The sequence below is a fragment of the Tachypleus tridentatus genome, chromosome 9, assembly GCF_004210375.1.
Source record: "Tachypleus tridentatus isolate NWPU-2018 chromosome 9, ASM421037v1, whole genome shotgun sequence".
Classification (NCBI taxonomy): Eukaryota; Metazoa; Arthropoda; class Merostomata; order Xiphosura; family Limulidae; genus Tachypleus; species Tachypleus tridentatus.
Genome location: NC_134833.1, coordinates 115,093,054 through 115,110,128, shown reverse-complemented (window position 1 = coordinate 115,110,128; position 17,075 = coordinate 115,093,054). Strand labels below are relative to the sequence as shown.

Genomic DNA, 17,075 nt, shown 5'->3' with positions numbered 1-17,075 from the left:
ACACCTTTTGTTTTTCCCACATGTATTTACCTTTCCTACACTTTACCTGTTGATATGTGCTTTCCAGATTCATTGTCTGCCATGGCAAGCTATCCTTCCAAATGGGGATATTATTATAGTCTTACTCTGCTCAACTTTGCTTACGTTTGAACCACTTCCCCAGTGATTCTTGTTTAATTTCCCCTTATGTCTTCCTTCTTTCTCCTATGTGCGTGTGGACATCAGTGGTCTGTTTATTTGCCATAAATGTTTCACATACTCTTTATTCTTCTATATATCTTCTCCTTTCATTTGATCATTTTTACTCCATTACTTATGGGAGCTTACGAGGGTAGCTCCTCAGTTTAACCACCTTCTCTTCTTATTGACTTCAATATTATATTTCCATGGCCATTGGGAGAGATGGGGTGTTCCACAAAAATCACTTGTAGGCTTATCCTTGCAATGGAATTTTAACAAAAAAATTTGCTCGTCCCACGCTATACTTACCCGTAGACTACAAGAATAAAGCAGAAGGGGATAGCTGCTTATCCATACCACGTCTTGTTTTGATTAAATCAGTATGGTCTGCTTTTAAAAAGAGGTTTTCATAGTCATCCATTGCATTGTTTCCAGTGTTGTTCTTCCAGCCTCTCTACCACATTTTTTCCCTCTTTTCTTCTAATGGAGTGTGAGAGTCCTTATCACCTGCGAGTTTCAAGTCACTGGTGTGGTGGACCATGGAGGTATCCTCAGGAATGGGTTAACAAAATATAAACACAAGCAAAATATAGAAATGATTATACAACCATACAGTTGGGAGGAGGGTGATGTAGATGACTGATATCCTCCATTATAACACCTATGTAACTGGAAGAGAGCATTCATTTGGGATCCCTCATCCTACTTTCAAGTGGACATTGGTTACCAGTGGCTGAGTTTTAGATTTAGAGTAGAACCAATTACCATCAATCCTCACACATGTATTGCAGATGTTTATATTCCTCCTTCAGTTATACCTTTTTACAAGTTGTGGTTTATGGTAGAGGTTTTGCAGATTGTTACAGTTACTTTCCTTCCAATATCCCTCAATGTATGTTATTCTGAGGATCTTACTGTGTTGGGAACAGTTCTAGTCCATTTCAGTTTTGAGGGAGAAGGTTTACGTTATGCAGACATCTTTTCAGTTTCAGATTATAGTTGACTTGCCACTGGCATGATCCTCTTTCCTATTCTCACATGAATTTCTGTTCCCAGTGGCTGGATTTTGGATTGTAATTGACTTGTTAATGGTAAAACCTTCATCCTACCCTCAAGTAGATGTTGGTTCTTAGTGGTATGGGTTTTGGATGTAGTTGACTTGTCATGTATAGTCTGTTTTGCTCTGTCCACTTTACACCTATGGAATTTCCTTTTAATTTTACCCACTTTTATCATTTCTGGGATAGAGTTGCATAAATATTATTTGATTTGGATCACTCTCCAACCTTAGTTCTCTCTCGCATGGATAAGCTCCTCCATTTTCTGCCCATATGTGCAGCATATTTCTATAATATACGAAGAGTATACCTGGTTCAAAAGTGGTGTGATACCCCACATCAGATTTTAGATTCTGATTGTCTCCTCTTAGCGAGTTTTCTTCAGACACTTTCAAAGGATACTTCTTTCCTTTCCTCACACCATTCCCTATGCCTATTTAATATGGGATCCTAGCTGTTAATGTGGGTGTAGTTAATGTATTGTATTAGAAGTAATAATTTTCCTATACTGAAAATGTATTTTTGATAGGCTCTTACCTTCTTTCAAACTTCCCACCCTCTCTCCCCAGTGAAAATCAATGCTTTTATCATCTTCCAAAACTTAGTGATAATTTGGTAGAATTGAATAAAGGGAGTCAGATGCATTATAAGAGTATTTTGCAGTGTTATTGGTGGATAGTTGATGCATAATGACTTGCAAAAGACACTGGAATTAATCAATTACAATGGATTGGAGATTAAAGGCTTGTGGCATGTGTAAAATGTTTTGGAAAAAAAAGAGGGCATTACTGAACAAGATAGGAAAACTATAATTTAGTATGATTATTAAAAAAGACCTTTCAAAAGGAAGAATTTTCAGGTAGTAGAAGTTTGAAAACATTTCATATATTTATTTTTTGTGGTGATTTCAATCCATATATCAATGGATAACATTGTGTGTTACTCTATATTGTGTAAACTTAAGAAACTTATTTTTTTTTTTTTATGAGTATAAAGTAGTTTTCTTATTGCATCAGTTGCTAATACTGTAAAATTAAGTTCTATATATGATTATTTAAGACCATATGGGATTTTTAAACAGTGCTTTTGTAGTTACAGAAGTTAATTTGCATGTGTTAATCCTGTTTATCAACATTAAAACAAATGAAACTGTCAGATATGTTTAAACTGAGATCAGCTGTTATTAATCTTTTATTTTTTTACAGGTATTGTATTGTGAAGTCTCAGAAAACAGGTGATCACTATCTTGTTGCTGAAAATGTAGTACCTGATCTTGAAAAAAGAATAGAAACAAAATTAGATATAGTAAAAACATTTCAAGGTTAGTCCTTATTTTCATTATTTTTTTAATAATACAGTTGTGTTTAGAATAAACAAAAAAAAAGAATGAAAGCAAAATTAGATGTAAAACCTTTTCAAGACTAGTTCTTATTTACTGAAGTTGTTGACAAAATATACTTTTTTAGAATAAATAAAAAATGACAAGATTGTTAGGAGTTATTAATACATAACATAAAGATATATAATAAAGAAACAATTTAGTTTTTATTGGAATTTATATTGCATTATACATAGTACAAAGATGAATGTTTTTATTTTCACATAAAAAAAATTTGACCCTTATTTAAATTTTTTTTGGTACTGTTATAAAATATTAATTTGTTGAAAAATAAACTCTCATTTACTATATTGTAGTTTTTAAATGTGTAAAATGAGCAATTTTCTCTGTTTACAATGTTTATTGATAAAATAATATCTTCTACAAATAAAAAATTACAGAAGTTTAATTTGTTGAACGTTTGGTATCTGAAAGAATTAAAAATGCAAGAGGTATGATTTAACAACAACTTTAATTTTTTTTGCAACAAACACCCTTTATTATCAGTGCTATAATTTGTTTTCTAAATGTTATTTCAAATAATTATAACTATTTAATTTTAATTAAATATTTTGAAATGTTTAATTTTTAACTTTTTATTTTGACATCAGTCTCACATTACTATAAATAATGTTTTGGTCTTTGAAATCACAAGATTATAACCAGACTTGAGTTAATGATGTTCATGAAGTTCATTTTAAGTATTTGTTATTAAATCTGATAAGTTTAGTTAAGTTTGCTGTTTAATGAGTATGATAGGCAACTGTAAAATGTTCTAATGACTCAGATCTTTATTAGATATTATTTTCATGTCTATTTAAACATAAATTGGCTAACTGGCCACTTAATTATTTCTAATTGGAATTGTCATGTTTTATAAACGTTATAACCTTTATTGGTGGTAGTAAAACATGTTTTTATTATCAAATTATTAATTTATTTTATTTACAAGGTATCAGTCTGGGATTATGACATACTTTAAAAACAAACATAATGGTGACTCCATGGTGGTTATGTAGTTGACATTCATAAATTAATGATAAATGTGTAGGTTATGTTTAAAAGCAAACTGTGTCAGTTGTTTTTTAGGCCAGAAATAAGTGTTTCAAAAATGCACAAATGATAACTTTTTAGAAAGAGTCTCACTCAATGAAGATAATTTTAAAACTGTTTATAAAAAGCAAGAGTACAGTCAATACCATATTATAATAATGCAGTGATTGAAAAAGTTGTGAAGTTGGCACATATCTATATATATTCAATTGTATGGTGGGGAGGCTTGAAGGGGGCAGGTACTACTAGCTTCATTAAACAAAATCAAATAATAGATTAGAAAATATTACAAATTGCCCAGCCATATTGCTCAGTGTTAATGTTTCTGCTCATTTATGTTAGCATATGTTGATTTATTAAGATGTGTTATCCTTAATGACATGGAAGAAGTTGAGTGAATCTATGTTAGCGTGTGTTGATTGATAAAAATCTATTATCAGTAATAACCTGGCAGAGGTTTTGTGAATGTACATTAGCATGTGTTGACTTGCAAAAATTTGTTATTATTAACGATGTTGCAGAGGTTTATTGAATCTATGTTAATGTGTTGATTTACTGAGATCTATTATTATTAATTATCTGGCAGAGTTTGAGTGAATCTCTATTATTATGTGTTGATTTAATATCTGTTATTGCTAATGACAAGGCAGAAGTTGAATAAAGTTATTATTAAATCAGTTTAATAATATATATAATGAAAATCTAATCTTTGTATTTAAGAAAAACTGGACTTTGTGTTTATTTGTAACGGCTGTAAAATTTTTATCAAAGTAAAGTAACAGAGTTAATGTGCATGTTCATTCTCTTTCTCTTTTGTTTTGTTGTTGTTAAAGGGTCAAACTTGCAGGCAACATCTTACTGTCATCCTATGTATAAAAGCACTGAATTTCCATTGGTTGAGGGAAAACATGTTACAATGTCCAAAGGTACAGGATTGGTTCACACAGCTCCCAATCATGGGCTAGAAGATTATCTCATTGCTCAGGAGCATAAGTTGCCTATTGGTGTAAGTTGTTACAAGTGTGTTAAATAAATCATTTCTTTAAAACTGTATCCTCTTTATTTTATATTAACCCTTCTGTCAAGTTAAAAAGTATATAAACTAATTATGTCTATTATCTTACATTTTGTAGTTTCTTTGTAATTTACAATTAATTTGTTCATAATGTGGATTTACTAAAGAAAGAGATATAACTTATCACAGTTAAAAATTTCTTACTGTGAAGTAAGTGGAAGTTAAATACTTTGTTAAAATTTTATTTTATCCAAATATATAACATCTTTATTACATAATACAAAAACAGTTTGATAATTAATTAGGCATCCTTATCATGAAAACAATTTCAAAATATTAACAATGAAATGTTAATTAAAAAAACAATAACATTGAGAATATGTAAAATAGTAACTAAAGGCAAGCGGAATATAAGCTTGAGTTCTTGAAAGTTGATTAATGTTATGTAGTAAAAGTGTAGGAAATTAGTGATTAAACAAGTAAGTGTATACACTCTGAATTACATACTATTTGGATAATTAATCATCAATTAATACCTATCTATCAACCTTATAAGAATACTTTTTGCAATAACCACAAAGGTAATTACAAATAGTGAGACCTAAATAAGTTTTATTGTTAAGTTGCAATTGCTTATGACAGACTATTTATCTTTAAAAATTGTTTGGTGAATTTGTATTTCTTTTGTATGTGTGACATAGTCATTAACCAAAGATTTCTAAAAATTAACTAGCGCAAGCTTTATTTCTCACTTCAGTGTTTTTGTTTCTGTGCTGTAGGAGTGCTTTGTTGATGAGCAGGGATGTTTCAACAAAAAGACAGTGAGTGAACTTGTTGGAAAAAATGTTTTGGAAGATGGAAATGAAGCAGTTCTCAGCTTGATTCAGAACCACATTGTGCATCAAGGAACATTTGCACATAGTTATCCATATGATTGGCGAAGTAAGCGTCCCGTTATCATAAGAGCAAGTCGGCAGTGGTTTATAGACTTAGAGAAATTACGTCATGAAGCCAAAGTAAATGTATTAATAATTTATCTTAATTTTCTTGGTTGTTAACCTCTAGGATTGATCTGATGTATGCTTCAGGTCATTTATATATTTCAAAAAACATGATACATTTCCAAGAGATGCACAGTTTGAAGGAAGTGTTTCAGATGTACATGTACTGTATATAAAGAAAACTCTTCAAAATGTTTTACTTTAAGCTAATTGTTAAATATTTTTGGTGTGAAAATTAGTCATAAATGTCTTTAAACTTCCATTTATTTCTTTATTAGAGCTCAGTTGTTTATTTAAAAATGGAATTGTATCTGTTAAAGTAGCTTGTTTCTAAGTGGTCTGTGGTAAACTAAATTTAATCCTTTTCCTACATAGGTTGGATATATTTGAATAAACATATGCACCCATTGTCTGTAGAATTTGGTTTTACCTCACAGCTACTGAAAGAAGATACTCTCTACTGTAACATTCAAATAATTGCCAAACCTGGGTGCATGTTGCCAACTGAGTTCTATGCCATGAAACCTGGGTGTTTATATGCCTCAATACAAAATTGACAACTTTGCAGGAACACATTATAGAACCTATATAAATACAACTTTATGTTTTTAATACTGTTACCTAAGTAGTTTGTTTTATATCTTTTAATGATTTTGGCCTATAATTGACTCTGTTATGCCTATATTTATGCCATTTACTGGAGAACACTTTTCTTCTAATTTTCCTCAATGTTTTGTTTAAATCATTGTCTTTCACTATCCAGTATGGTTTTCAAGGAATATTATTTTCAGATATAGAAAATACAGCTTCTTTCAATACTGAAAAAGTAATAGAAATGGTCAGATAATACATTTATTTTTTATTAGATAATTAATACTTTTAGAGAATCAGCCTGAAAATTAATTGCATAGTGAGTGGTTAAAACTGTCTGAAAAAGTGATGCAGACATAATTTTTCAGTAAATAATACAGTAACATCTGTCATACATAAAATTCAAATAATAGCAAAGGCATCCAGGGTAAAAAAACTTGAAAATAAGGATATCTCTCATAAGAATAAACTGCACAACTGTTTACAAGAAACAAATCAGACATGATGCAGACAGTTATGATGAAAACCAAAATAAGTCTTTTTAATAATGAAAAAACAACTCAAGAAGTTATATATGTCCATGCATAAACAAAATTCAGACATTTGTGATGAAAAATTGTAGTATGTACAGAAATATGTATAATAAAAAAAAGTAAAACTGCAAATTCATATGATAAATATAATTGAGATAAATGATTATCATAGATTATTTTTACATTTTAAGTTTTGTTCATTGTGACCATTGTTCTGTGTCAGTGAGATATGAAGATGGAAAATAGTTTTTTTAAAGGACGATCATACAGTTTTTTGTCTGTGTTATATTCAACTTTTATTTTATCAGTTAAAATAATAACAACTTGATTCTAAGAACTCAAGAGAGAGAGCAATGTCACTGTTTCCTTAAACTTCTTTTCAGTTGTATTATTATTAATTTTTTGCTTGTACTTCATTACAGAAGTGCTTAGAAGAAGTCCAGGTCTTTCCTTTATCAGTGAAACACATGTTAGAAGTTCAGTTAGAAAAAAGGCCACACTGGTGCATTTCAAGACAGAGAGCATGGGGTGTACCAATTCCAGTATTTCTTGCTGGATCTGAAAAGAGAACTGTGATTTCGAGGTACTATATTATATCACTTAGTTTATTACAACCAGTGATATTATTAAAAATTATGTGTAATAAATCCTTAGCTTATAATTTAGCTTTGTTTGATTGGTTTCTTATTATTTTATGAGTTAAGTAAAAACTTTTCTCAATCATTTTGTCAAGAGTGTTGAAAAAAATATTATTTATTGAATATTTTAATTTGTGTAGTCACAGTGACTTTTTATGGACACTTCACATTTTCAAGAAGGTAATAAGAAAAGTTGCATAAATTTATCATTGCTACAAGGTTTAGTAAAGTGATCAAATTTCAGTTAAATAGTGTTACAACAATGGGGATATTTCTCAAGGTTTTATGACAACTAGAGGTTTTAATAGAGAGAGAGGATTATTTAAACCTCTTTTAGATGAAAGCTTAAAGATACTTGTTTATGAAGTGAAAATGATTGTTTATTTTTGTTGTTGTTACTTAGAGGTTTTAAAGTTTGATTTTTATGATACTTTTTTTTATAAAAAAAATTGGTAAAATTAAAGAAAGGGAGCCTTTTGTTATATTTGTCATTACTGGTTTATATTTTTTCAATAAATGTTATTGTCGCACAAAGAATATATTACTTAGTTAAAGGAAAGCCATATAGACTTTAATTTTATCATGTATGATACATTTTGGGTTATTTTCACCAAACTCTGAACAGAAATTAATGTTTGTTAGTCTGGATTCTTCCCTAATTATAATATGGCACTGTTAGCTCTCTAGCTGGAAGTGAGAATAATTTTTAACCAAATAGCACTAATTTGAACCTTCTAACTTAACTGTAACTTTATTGATTTTAACCAATTACTGTTTTTAAGCCTTGATTGTCATGGTGTGATATAACTGTTCATATCCCATTTTTATAAAACTTATGCTAGTGATCTGAACACATAATTGAAACTCTTTTTTTATTTTTATTTTCAATTGCATAAGCCATAAAAAACTGATAAAATCTAAACTTGGTAATATCTTGCTAGTAAAAAATGCTCTTGAACAATTTAAGCTGTAGTTACAATCTTATTTTTTTTAAAGCTTGCAAAATTTTTGTTTTTGTGAGAGTATCATTAAGACTTTAGAATGTTTGTTGCAGTAAATTGATTATGAGTTTGAGTTTCTTAGCTACTAATGTCGTATTTTATATCATTATGATTAGGGCTATGATTTAGCCACCAAATCTTGCTACCCTTATTACAATGTATAACATTTGATGTAGATGCTCTTGTGGTTTGTGTCACAAGTATATTATCATCTGGCCTCTGATGTAGATTAAAATTTAAAGCTCTGCAGTTATTTGCCTGCTTAAAATGCCATACTTTCTTATATCATTAAATACATCTATATCAAATTTTAAAAAGTGTATAAATGGAACCACAATGAATGCTGACTGAAATATTTTGAAAGTTTGCCCATTTGTTGAGCTTTGGTGCAGTATAGAGGTTCTAGTATCAATATGCTATCTCTTAACTACTATTGTTTTTGCTGTTAAGCAGTTTTGTTTAAAAATTAAAATGCTAACAGTAAGAATCCAGTTTCTTTCTACTAATTGCAGTGTAATTTGTCAGTATATGTGATGTGAAAAAACGTTAAAACTTTAAAGGAAACTCTTGTATAATATTTTAATTAAGTATGGGTTAAATGTCTCAGTGTTTTTCCACAAGACTTGGCTTCTGTAACTATGTAAAACAAATAACTATTGTATCTTCATATGAACTAAAGGTATATTTCAGGATATTTTTTCATTTATTTGGATAGTTACACCAAATTAGTATTTTTAAACAGCTGAAGATAGTTAATTCTATACTTATATGCTGTCTTAAGATGTATTATTGAAATTATTGAATATTTTATCTTGTTGATGAGTTACATTTTACTTAGGCCTATTGTTGATCATTTGTCTCACTTGGTGTTAACTTATGGAACTGACATCTGGTGGTCTTTATCTCAGCATGAACTCCTTCCAAGAGAGGTCCTTAAAAAAGTGAGTGGTGATTGACAGTAATATGTTTGAGTTCTCAAAGCATAAAAGGTATATCCAAAAATGAATTTAAAACAAAATTTTCTAAGTAAATTATTAATATGATGAAAAAATATATATTGTAATTACATTCAATGAGATGTTTTATGAATTGATATTTTCATTAGTATTCCATAACCATATGAATAATCAAATGCTCAGTTGAATTATATTTCATAAAGTTTTGTGGTCTTTTAAAATTTCTGAAATACTGACTGTATCACAAACTTTAAACCATAGATATATTGAATGGATGTATAGAAATTGAAGCTAGAGATGAGTAGCTAACTTTTCATGGATAAACAAGGAGCCTCTTATAATTTTCTTTTATTAATTATGTATGGTCTAAAGAAATATTTCAATTTTTATTTAATGTACCAGACTAAATCATATGTATTCATTCTCAATTTGATGGGTTTTTGCCAATAACTCAAATATTAAACTTGTTATATTTTGATTCCATAAATAAGTTATATGTTACAAATAAATTCTGTATTTTTCTTCAAGTTACAGTGATAATTTTTCACTTATAGGTCCTATAGAACAAAAGGTAAAGCACTCATGTTACAGAAGTAATAAGATTGTTTTCAAGATATTTTATCCATATAAATAGACACTTACTTTCTACTGAAGTATATAGTACATGAATTAGCCACCAGATTGTATTATAATGAATGGAAATGCTTTTAACATTAATAATGTGATGGAATATCATTTAAAAACAAACAACACTTACCTGAGTTATGAACAAATCAATGTAAATTGAAAGTGCTCAAATTAACAACAAACAAACTTGCTGTAATATTAGAAAGCTCTAATCACTTAAAAAAATATCATTTTTACAGTGTAGTTTTGAACCTGAGTGTATTTACTTTGATTGTACTTTTTTTCCCTATGAAAAAACAATTATTATTAAAGCAATTCTTAATGTACATTGTTGTAATTAAATCATTGTTTAAAAAAAATAATTTTGAGCTATTTAAATTATGAATTTATAAAAGAATAAGAACAAAATAAAAGCTATAAATTTGTCATTATGATTGTTAGTCCATACAGTGTTGGGACTATTTATTCAACTTTTATTCTGGACATTGTTGTTAAACCTTAGGCATTTTTTCACTAGAACAAATGTTTTTTTTACTTCTATGTTGGAATTAAAACTTCAAAAAAGACTTAAATCTTTAATTTTTCCCATAATATTTTGTAGAGTATTAAAACATTTAAAAAGATAAACATGTATAGAACTATTTTGAGAAATTAAAACCTCATATAGAATAAACAATAAGTGTATGTAATCTTCATACTGATAAATAACTATTAATATATTTTTAAATATTAAAAAAAACTAGAAAGAAGTATTATTGAATGTAATTTCACATACAATGATGCATACCTTTTCTGAAACACACTTACCTCTTCTCTCACTTCAGCTTTATCCTGACAAAAGGCTTTCTTCTATGTCTGTCTAAGCAGTGATATGAATATTAATTGTACCTCACTTACTCCAGTCTTTGTACTTCATTATATCACCCATAGTGATTTTAATCTTGTGACTCTTTCCACTTACATCAATGCACCCTCTATACCAAATCCATACATAAACCTCTCATTATTCTTTTTCTCAATGACAAAAATTACAAAGACAGTCTTTCATGTTTACTGTGGGTTTTTCTTCAGTGCTAATTACATTTGCTATGTTTTCTTTTGAATTATTTTTAGATATTTTTCATTGGGCTCAATTTAATTGTAAATTTTCTTGATTAACAATAAAAAATTCCTTTTGAGACATTTTCCAAATACAATTATTCGTGTGCACATTTCAGACCTGGAGTTGCCTGATGTCCTCTTCCCCTCTCTACCACCTCATGAGTCAAATGCTACTCAAATGTCAGGGGAGAGGGGCAGTTCCACAGGAGACATACAGTTCCTTATACACAGAGAAGTAGGGTCTTGCATGTGGTATGATTCTTTTTCTTCTGTTGGTTTTGAGGCTGAGTTTGTGGGATTAAGTGGTTAGGGTACTCAACATGCAATTAGAGGGTCTTGGATTCAAATCTTTATCACACCAAATATGCTTGTCCTTTCAGCCATGGGAGTATTATAATGTGATGGTCAATTCCACTAATTATTGATAAAAGAGTAGTTTAAGAATTAGTGGTAGGTGGTGATGAGTAGTTGCCTTCCCTCTAATGTTACATTGTTAAATTAGGGAAGACTTGTGAAGGTAGCTGTTGTGTAGATTTGCATGAAATTCTGAAACAAACAATCAGTTCTTTGCTCAGACAGCTACTGCTGAACCTGGATGGACATTCCATCTCCTGCACCCTTTTACAACTAGTGTGCCACATTTGTAATGTTTTAAGTATTTTTACTGTGGCTTATGAATCTAATTATTGATAAAAGAGTAGCCCAAGAATTAGTGTTGGTTGATGTTGAGTAGTTGTCTTCCCTGTAATCTTACATTGCTAAATTAGGGAAGACTAGTGAAGTTAGCTGTTGTGTAGCTTTTCATGAAATTCCAAAACAAACCATTAATCCTTTGCTCAGACAGCTACTGCTGAACCTTGGATGGACATTCCATCTCCTGCACCCTTTTTATAACTAGTGTGCCACATTTGTAATGTTTTAAGTATTTTTCCTGTGACTTGTGAATCTTCATCTAGTTTATGTGATTACCTAGGCTAGACATAGTTGTACATGCAACAAAATTTGCAGATCAGTTGAGGCAGGGAGCTTCATGGCTTGTGCTCCTCATTTATTGGATCAACATGCTTTGGCTTTCTGTCACCTTATTTGTATTCTTAGAGGTTACACTCTCTACATTTTTTGCCAGATAGTCAAAATTTTCATTTCATCTCCACTTCTCAAAATTCACACCCACCATTACATGGATGACTGGATTATTTTTGCACCTTCTCATCAACTGGCAGAACTGCACACTTAGATTCTGTTATCTGAAGCTGCAAAATCTAGGTTTCTTATAAACAAGGTGAAGTCTGTTCTTACTCCCATGCAGTAACTCTTCCATTTATGTATGTTTTTTTCACTTTTGGACTGAGCTGGACCCTTCCCCTCTACACCTTCAAACCATGAAACTGGTGATTCTTCACTTCCAGTTTTCTCTTTTTTTACTAACCTGCATACTTTTATCTCTTTTTTTGGGGGATGTAGGAATTATTGTAATCATGCCTTCCTTTAGGTTGAGCCCACATGAGGGCTCTTTAATTGTTGTTGTTGGACCAGTGAAACATTTACAGAGATGCACTGGATTGTTCAACGTGACTTCAAATTCCAGTTTGCTGGATCTTGGCAGGTGGTTGAACATGGGCAATGCAAAAGTGGGTGTCCTTCTACCACCTCCACTGCCAGAGATACGTTTGTCCATAGATACTTCTCTTCATGTCTCAGGTGCTTGTTAAAAAAATTATAGAATTCCAAGAATTTTAGATAGTAGAAGAAGCTTCTCTCCACATCATCTCTTAGAACTTTCAGCAGTTCCATAAGCTGTAATGTAGAGTCTTGAATTATTGTGAAGGACTGATACTACTTCATTCAGAAAATTTCATAGTGGTCTTGTACATTTCAAAGCAAGAAGGCATTCACTTCAGATGTTTATGAGTCTTCAGATTTAGGTTGGTAAAATTAAGAGTCTGATCCTCCTTGGTGGATACAGCAGATAGTCCAATATAGCTTTGATATAACAAAACACTCATGCACGTGTTATTCATTTTCAGGGACCTTCTCATCTTTTGGATTGGATCCTACTCAATAGAAAGTGTTGCCTGATCATATATGCTTTTCAAATCTGCAGTAGTAGAATAATAATTAAATTCATGAAAGCAACAAGCTTTGTTGAAATGAAGTGTTCCATAAGGCCATCTTGGCAGATTCTGAGTGATGAACAGTTGTTCTATATCAAATGTAGTATACAGTAGTGGACTACTGTTCAGAGAGTATCATGAATAAAGCATAAAATGACTTTGTCTGTCACTGCTAATCCTTGAATTGAACAAATTAGGGTTGGTTTACAGGATATGCGGTTCACCTATTGCACTGTCTCAGGAACATCATTCCTCAGAACTCCCCAAAGTGAGTCACCACTTCATTCTCTCTAAATGAAGCAAGGAAGTCCTTACTGCTCTCAGTTTCCAGTTTCTGGACTGGTGGATTTTTCAGTTGCCAGAATGACAGACAGAGGTCTGATCCTCCTGAGTGATGTTTGCACTCTTTATTCCACTGAAGGAGAAAGAGACAAAGCTGAATAGCATTCCACTCTTAACCCAGGATGCTTTTCCCAGGTGATGAGTAGGGAGACCCCTTGTCATTCTGGTTCAGAGATGACACTTTGTTATCCAATTGTGTCAGTTTGGCCCTTCTTTTTGGTCATTTTCATGCTTTCCAATATCATGAAAAAGGGTTTTTTGAGTCGACGTAATTCTGCATGTGGAGCCATTAGTTGAACTTTGTTCCACATCCTTCTTGTAATTCTGGGAGCAGGAGGTTTTCCCTTGCCTTTCAGATTGAGGTGTTAGGATTTCTGTTCATAATCCCAGGCCAGATGTTCTCTGTTTCTTGAGACTGAGTGAGACATGAATTGTATACATAATTCTGAGTTTAGCATGTTGTATTCTGAGCTTCTTCAGGCTGGAGAGGGAAGTTGCTTGCTTTTGCTTTGTAATTCTGGTGACTTGCATGCAACATTCTGTAACTTTAAGTACCTGGGCTTGTAATTCTGTGTATGGTTTGTCACATATTGTGCTTTTTCAGATTGGAGTGAGGTTTTGTCTACTTAGGTGTTGCTTGCCTTCTCTTTGTAGTCCTGGTGGCTCAACATGTAACATCCTATAACATTCAGGCTGGGTTCCCTTCATATCATATTCCTGTTATACAGTTATATTATTTTCTAGCCCCCATGCTCTATCCACTAATCCTTGGATTCAGCTTTGAGTCCACAGCCCTATAATTCCAACAAAGATATGTGGAACCTTGTCTGTGTTGTATAAGCCTGGACAAATCTCATGATAATGAACAGTGTTGACTCTGAGCTGGTTGACCTTTACTGCCTACATATAGATTTCACTTAATCTTGGTAAGAGTATACCTGTTCCAGAAGGAGAGTGGATCTCTGCTAGAGCATGCTTTATTATATCTCAATTTTGCAGACCTGTTTTTCTATGCAGACACTTTCTGTGTGGGACTTGCCCCCACTGCCTCTCCACCTGGTCATTGTGGATTAGATGTAGAGGGTACATTGACATAGGTTGAGAAAGTCACAACATTAAAATTGCCAGTAGTGACATAGTGGAGTATCAAGACTGGAGCAAGTGAAGAAGGATTCATACCAAAAGAGAATCTTTTATTGGGATAAAATTAAAGTGTGAGAGAGGTAAGTATTATCAAAAATACATTTTTGCTATAAGAAAAATTTTATTATATTTAAGTAAGCTTGCTTTAAGATGATATTTTACAGCAACATTATGCTTCAGTCATTTCTACTAGTATACATGTTTATTTGTAGTAAAAGTTATCATTTGTTTCTTAACCAACCAACATAGAGTGACTTGCTAGAAACTGAAGAGTACCAGAAAGGAGAAGATATAATGGATATTTGGCTGGACAGTGGAATCAGTTGGATGAATGTTCTTCCTGGTCAGTGATTCTTTTCTGTAGTTTATATTTTCTGGTAATGCTTCTAAGATGTTGTTTTTAGTTTTATGACATATTGATGTATTGTTTCTTGTACACAATGTTGAATATTCCTTATGCTTGTGAGTCCAATTCTAGGTAGATGGGTGAGACATCATTCTTAACAATTCTTGTTTTTAAATGTTGCATCTATGTTGTGTTCATGATAGGTTTTCAGTGCTATTTATGTTATGTCATGTTCTCATAATAATAATTTTTTTTTTTTTGTTTAGGAAGTCTAGCTTTGACAGTTATAATTCATAATTTCTCTAATGCAAGAACTACTTGTTATTACACTGTACCATAGTTTTTTTTATTTACTGCTGTGTGTGCAAACAACATAATTGTTGCTTATCAGAAAAAATAATTTCTTATTATCCTCATGTTGCATGAAAGGTGGTATCTAACAATGAACACTCAAATTTTTTATCCCAGTGTAATATATATCCTTTTCACACAGATCCAAAAATAGCTGACCTTTATCTAGAAGGAACAGATCAAATTCGTGGTTGGTTTCAATCATCTTTGTTAACTAGTGTTGCCCTTAGAGGAAAATCACCTTACAAGTAAGCTAGCTGTTCCATTGTGCATAGAATCAGAAAATAGTAATACCTTATTATTTTAATTTTTCTGCAAATTAAAGTTAAGTAACATAGTTAAAATCAATGTTATAGATAATAAGTAAAATAATAAATTCCAACATGATGTCTCACCTTTTCTCACAAAAAATTTTATTGATTTGTATTACCCTTTATTAATGCAAATTTTCACTTACTGCTTGCTTTGATATTTCCACTTACCCTCACATATGTTAAAGTGAGATATCTGCATACTAACATGTAAATGATTATGCAGCAACCCTCCAACAATGGAAATGCAACATACCTATGTCATAACTAGCGCCCTCTCTAATTTTGCAGCTGTTAACTACTTTTTGATTGGCAGTCTTATTAAATAGTTGTGTTTTCACTCATGGTTTGATCAACTTATCCACATGTTTCTACTCTCTTTATTTTTCTACTTCAGTTCAATTATTATTTACCAGTTTCATTCTTTTTCATGGAGAGTTAAGATACATCTTATTTATCTTCTCTCTATTCATGGCAAGAATTATGCACTTACTGTTACAAGTGATCATGACTACAACTGCTGTTACTGCTGCAGCAGATTTACCAACCATGTCCACTGGGCCAGAGCTCCAGTTATTAGCTCATGATGTGATGATTATAGTGTGTCAGAAGTTAGCCAATTTCATGCAACTTCTGAACCAACTAATTAGTGTCTTTTCATTCTTGCTCAGGGTTTGAGTGATTGGGAAGATGAGGATTCCTGTCACAGCAGGTCATGGAAGGTTTGGTATCTGCAGCTGTATCATCTCTTCTTCCTGTGTGAGTGGTTCTCTTACTTTTGAGGATTTGGGCTTTCATGGAATCCCCTGTACCATTTAGTTGTGCTCATATATGCTTTTGCAGTTAACTCTATTTGACTGATGAAACCTCTCTCAGGATCCTTTGTCCATTCTCCCTCTTCCATGTATGACAGTTTACTCTGATTGTTTGACAGGACCAAAACTACAGAAAGTCGTTTTATTCCTTCTTCACACTGAATAACTGACCCATCCTATGAACCTTTTGAATCTCTTAGTGGTTCATTAAGTTTTGGATCATTTTATCTCTGTTGCACATGCCTGTTTATTAATGATTCACTTAACTGTGATATCCTAAATCAATTGTCAGTGGACACTCGGTCACATTCTGTGCATTTCCAACCTCCTCTTTTGGACTTTCTCTGTGAATCTGTCTTGTAGCCTGTCACGTTCCAAGTTCCCTGAATCTTGTCATGGATCATCTTTTAAAACATGACCAAATGTCTCCCACGGAGTAGTATTTTAATCTTTGTTTTTCAGTAATTTGCTCTCAGCTGCACATTCCTTAAATAGATGATTTTGCCATTTATGACAATGCT

At 31.6% G+C, this 17,075-nt stretch overlaps 1 protein-coding gene across 8 annotated transcripts in view; it reads left to right on the top strand.

Annotated features, from left to right (window-relative positions):
- Nucleotides 1–17,075, top strand: part of IleRS-m (Isoleucyl-tRNA synthetase, mitochondrial) — a 51,765-nt gene that overhangs the window by 17,742 nt on the left and 16,948 nt on the right. For all 8 annotated transcript variants that reach the window (XR_013014301.1, XR_013014299.1, XR_013014300.1 and 5 more), the window contains 7 exons: nucleotides 2,444–2,559; nucleotides 4,503–4,675; nucleotides 5,464–5,700; nucleotides 7,232–7,392; nucleotides 9,287–9,389; nucleotides 14,981–15,074; nucleotides 15,571–15,676. Coding sequence is in view for 4 of the 8 variants with exons in the window: in XM_076456639.1 (XP_076312754.1) it covers nucleotides 2,444–2,559; nucleotides 4,503–4,675; nucleotides 5,464–5,700; nucleotides 7,232–7,392; nucleotides 9,287–9,389; nucleotides 14,981–15,074; nucleotides 15,571–15,676 (990 nt within the window). In the remaining 4 variants the exon portion in view is untranslated. The remainder of the gene's footprint in view (nucleotides 1–2,443; nucleotides 2,560–4,502; nucleotides 4,676–5,463; nucleotides 5,701–7,231; nucleotides 7,393–9,286; nucleotides 9,390–14,980; nucleotides 15,075–15,570; nucleotides 15,677–17,075) is intronic.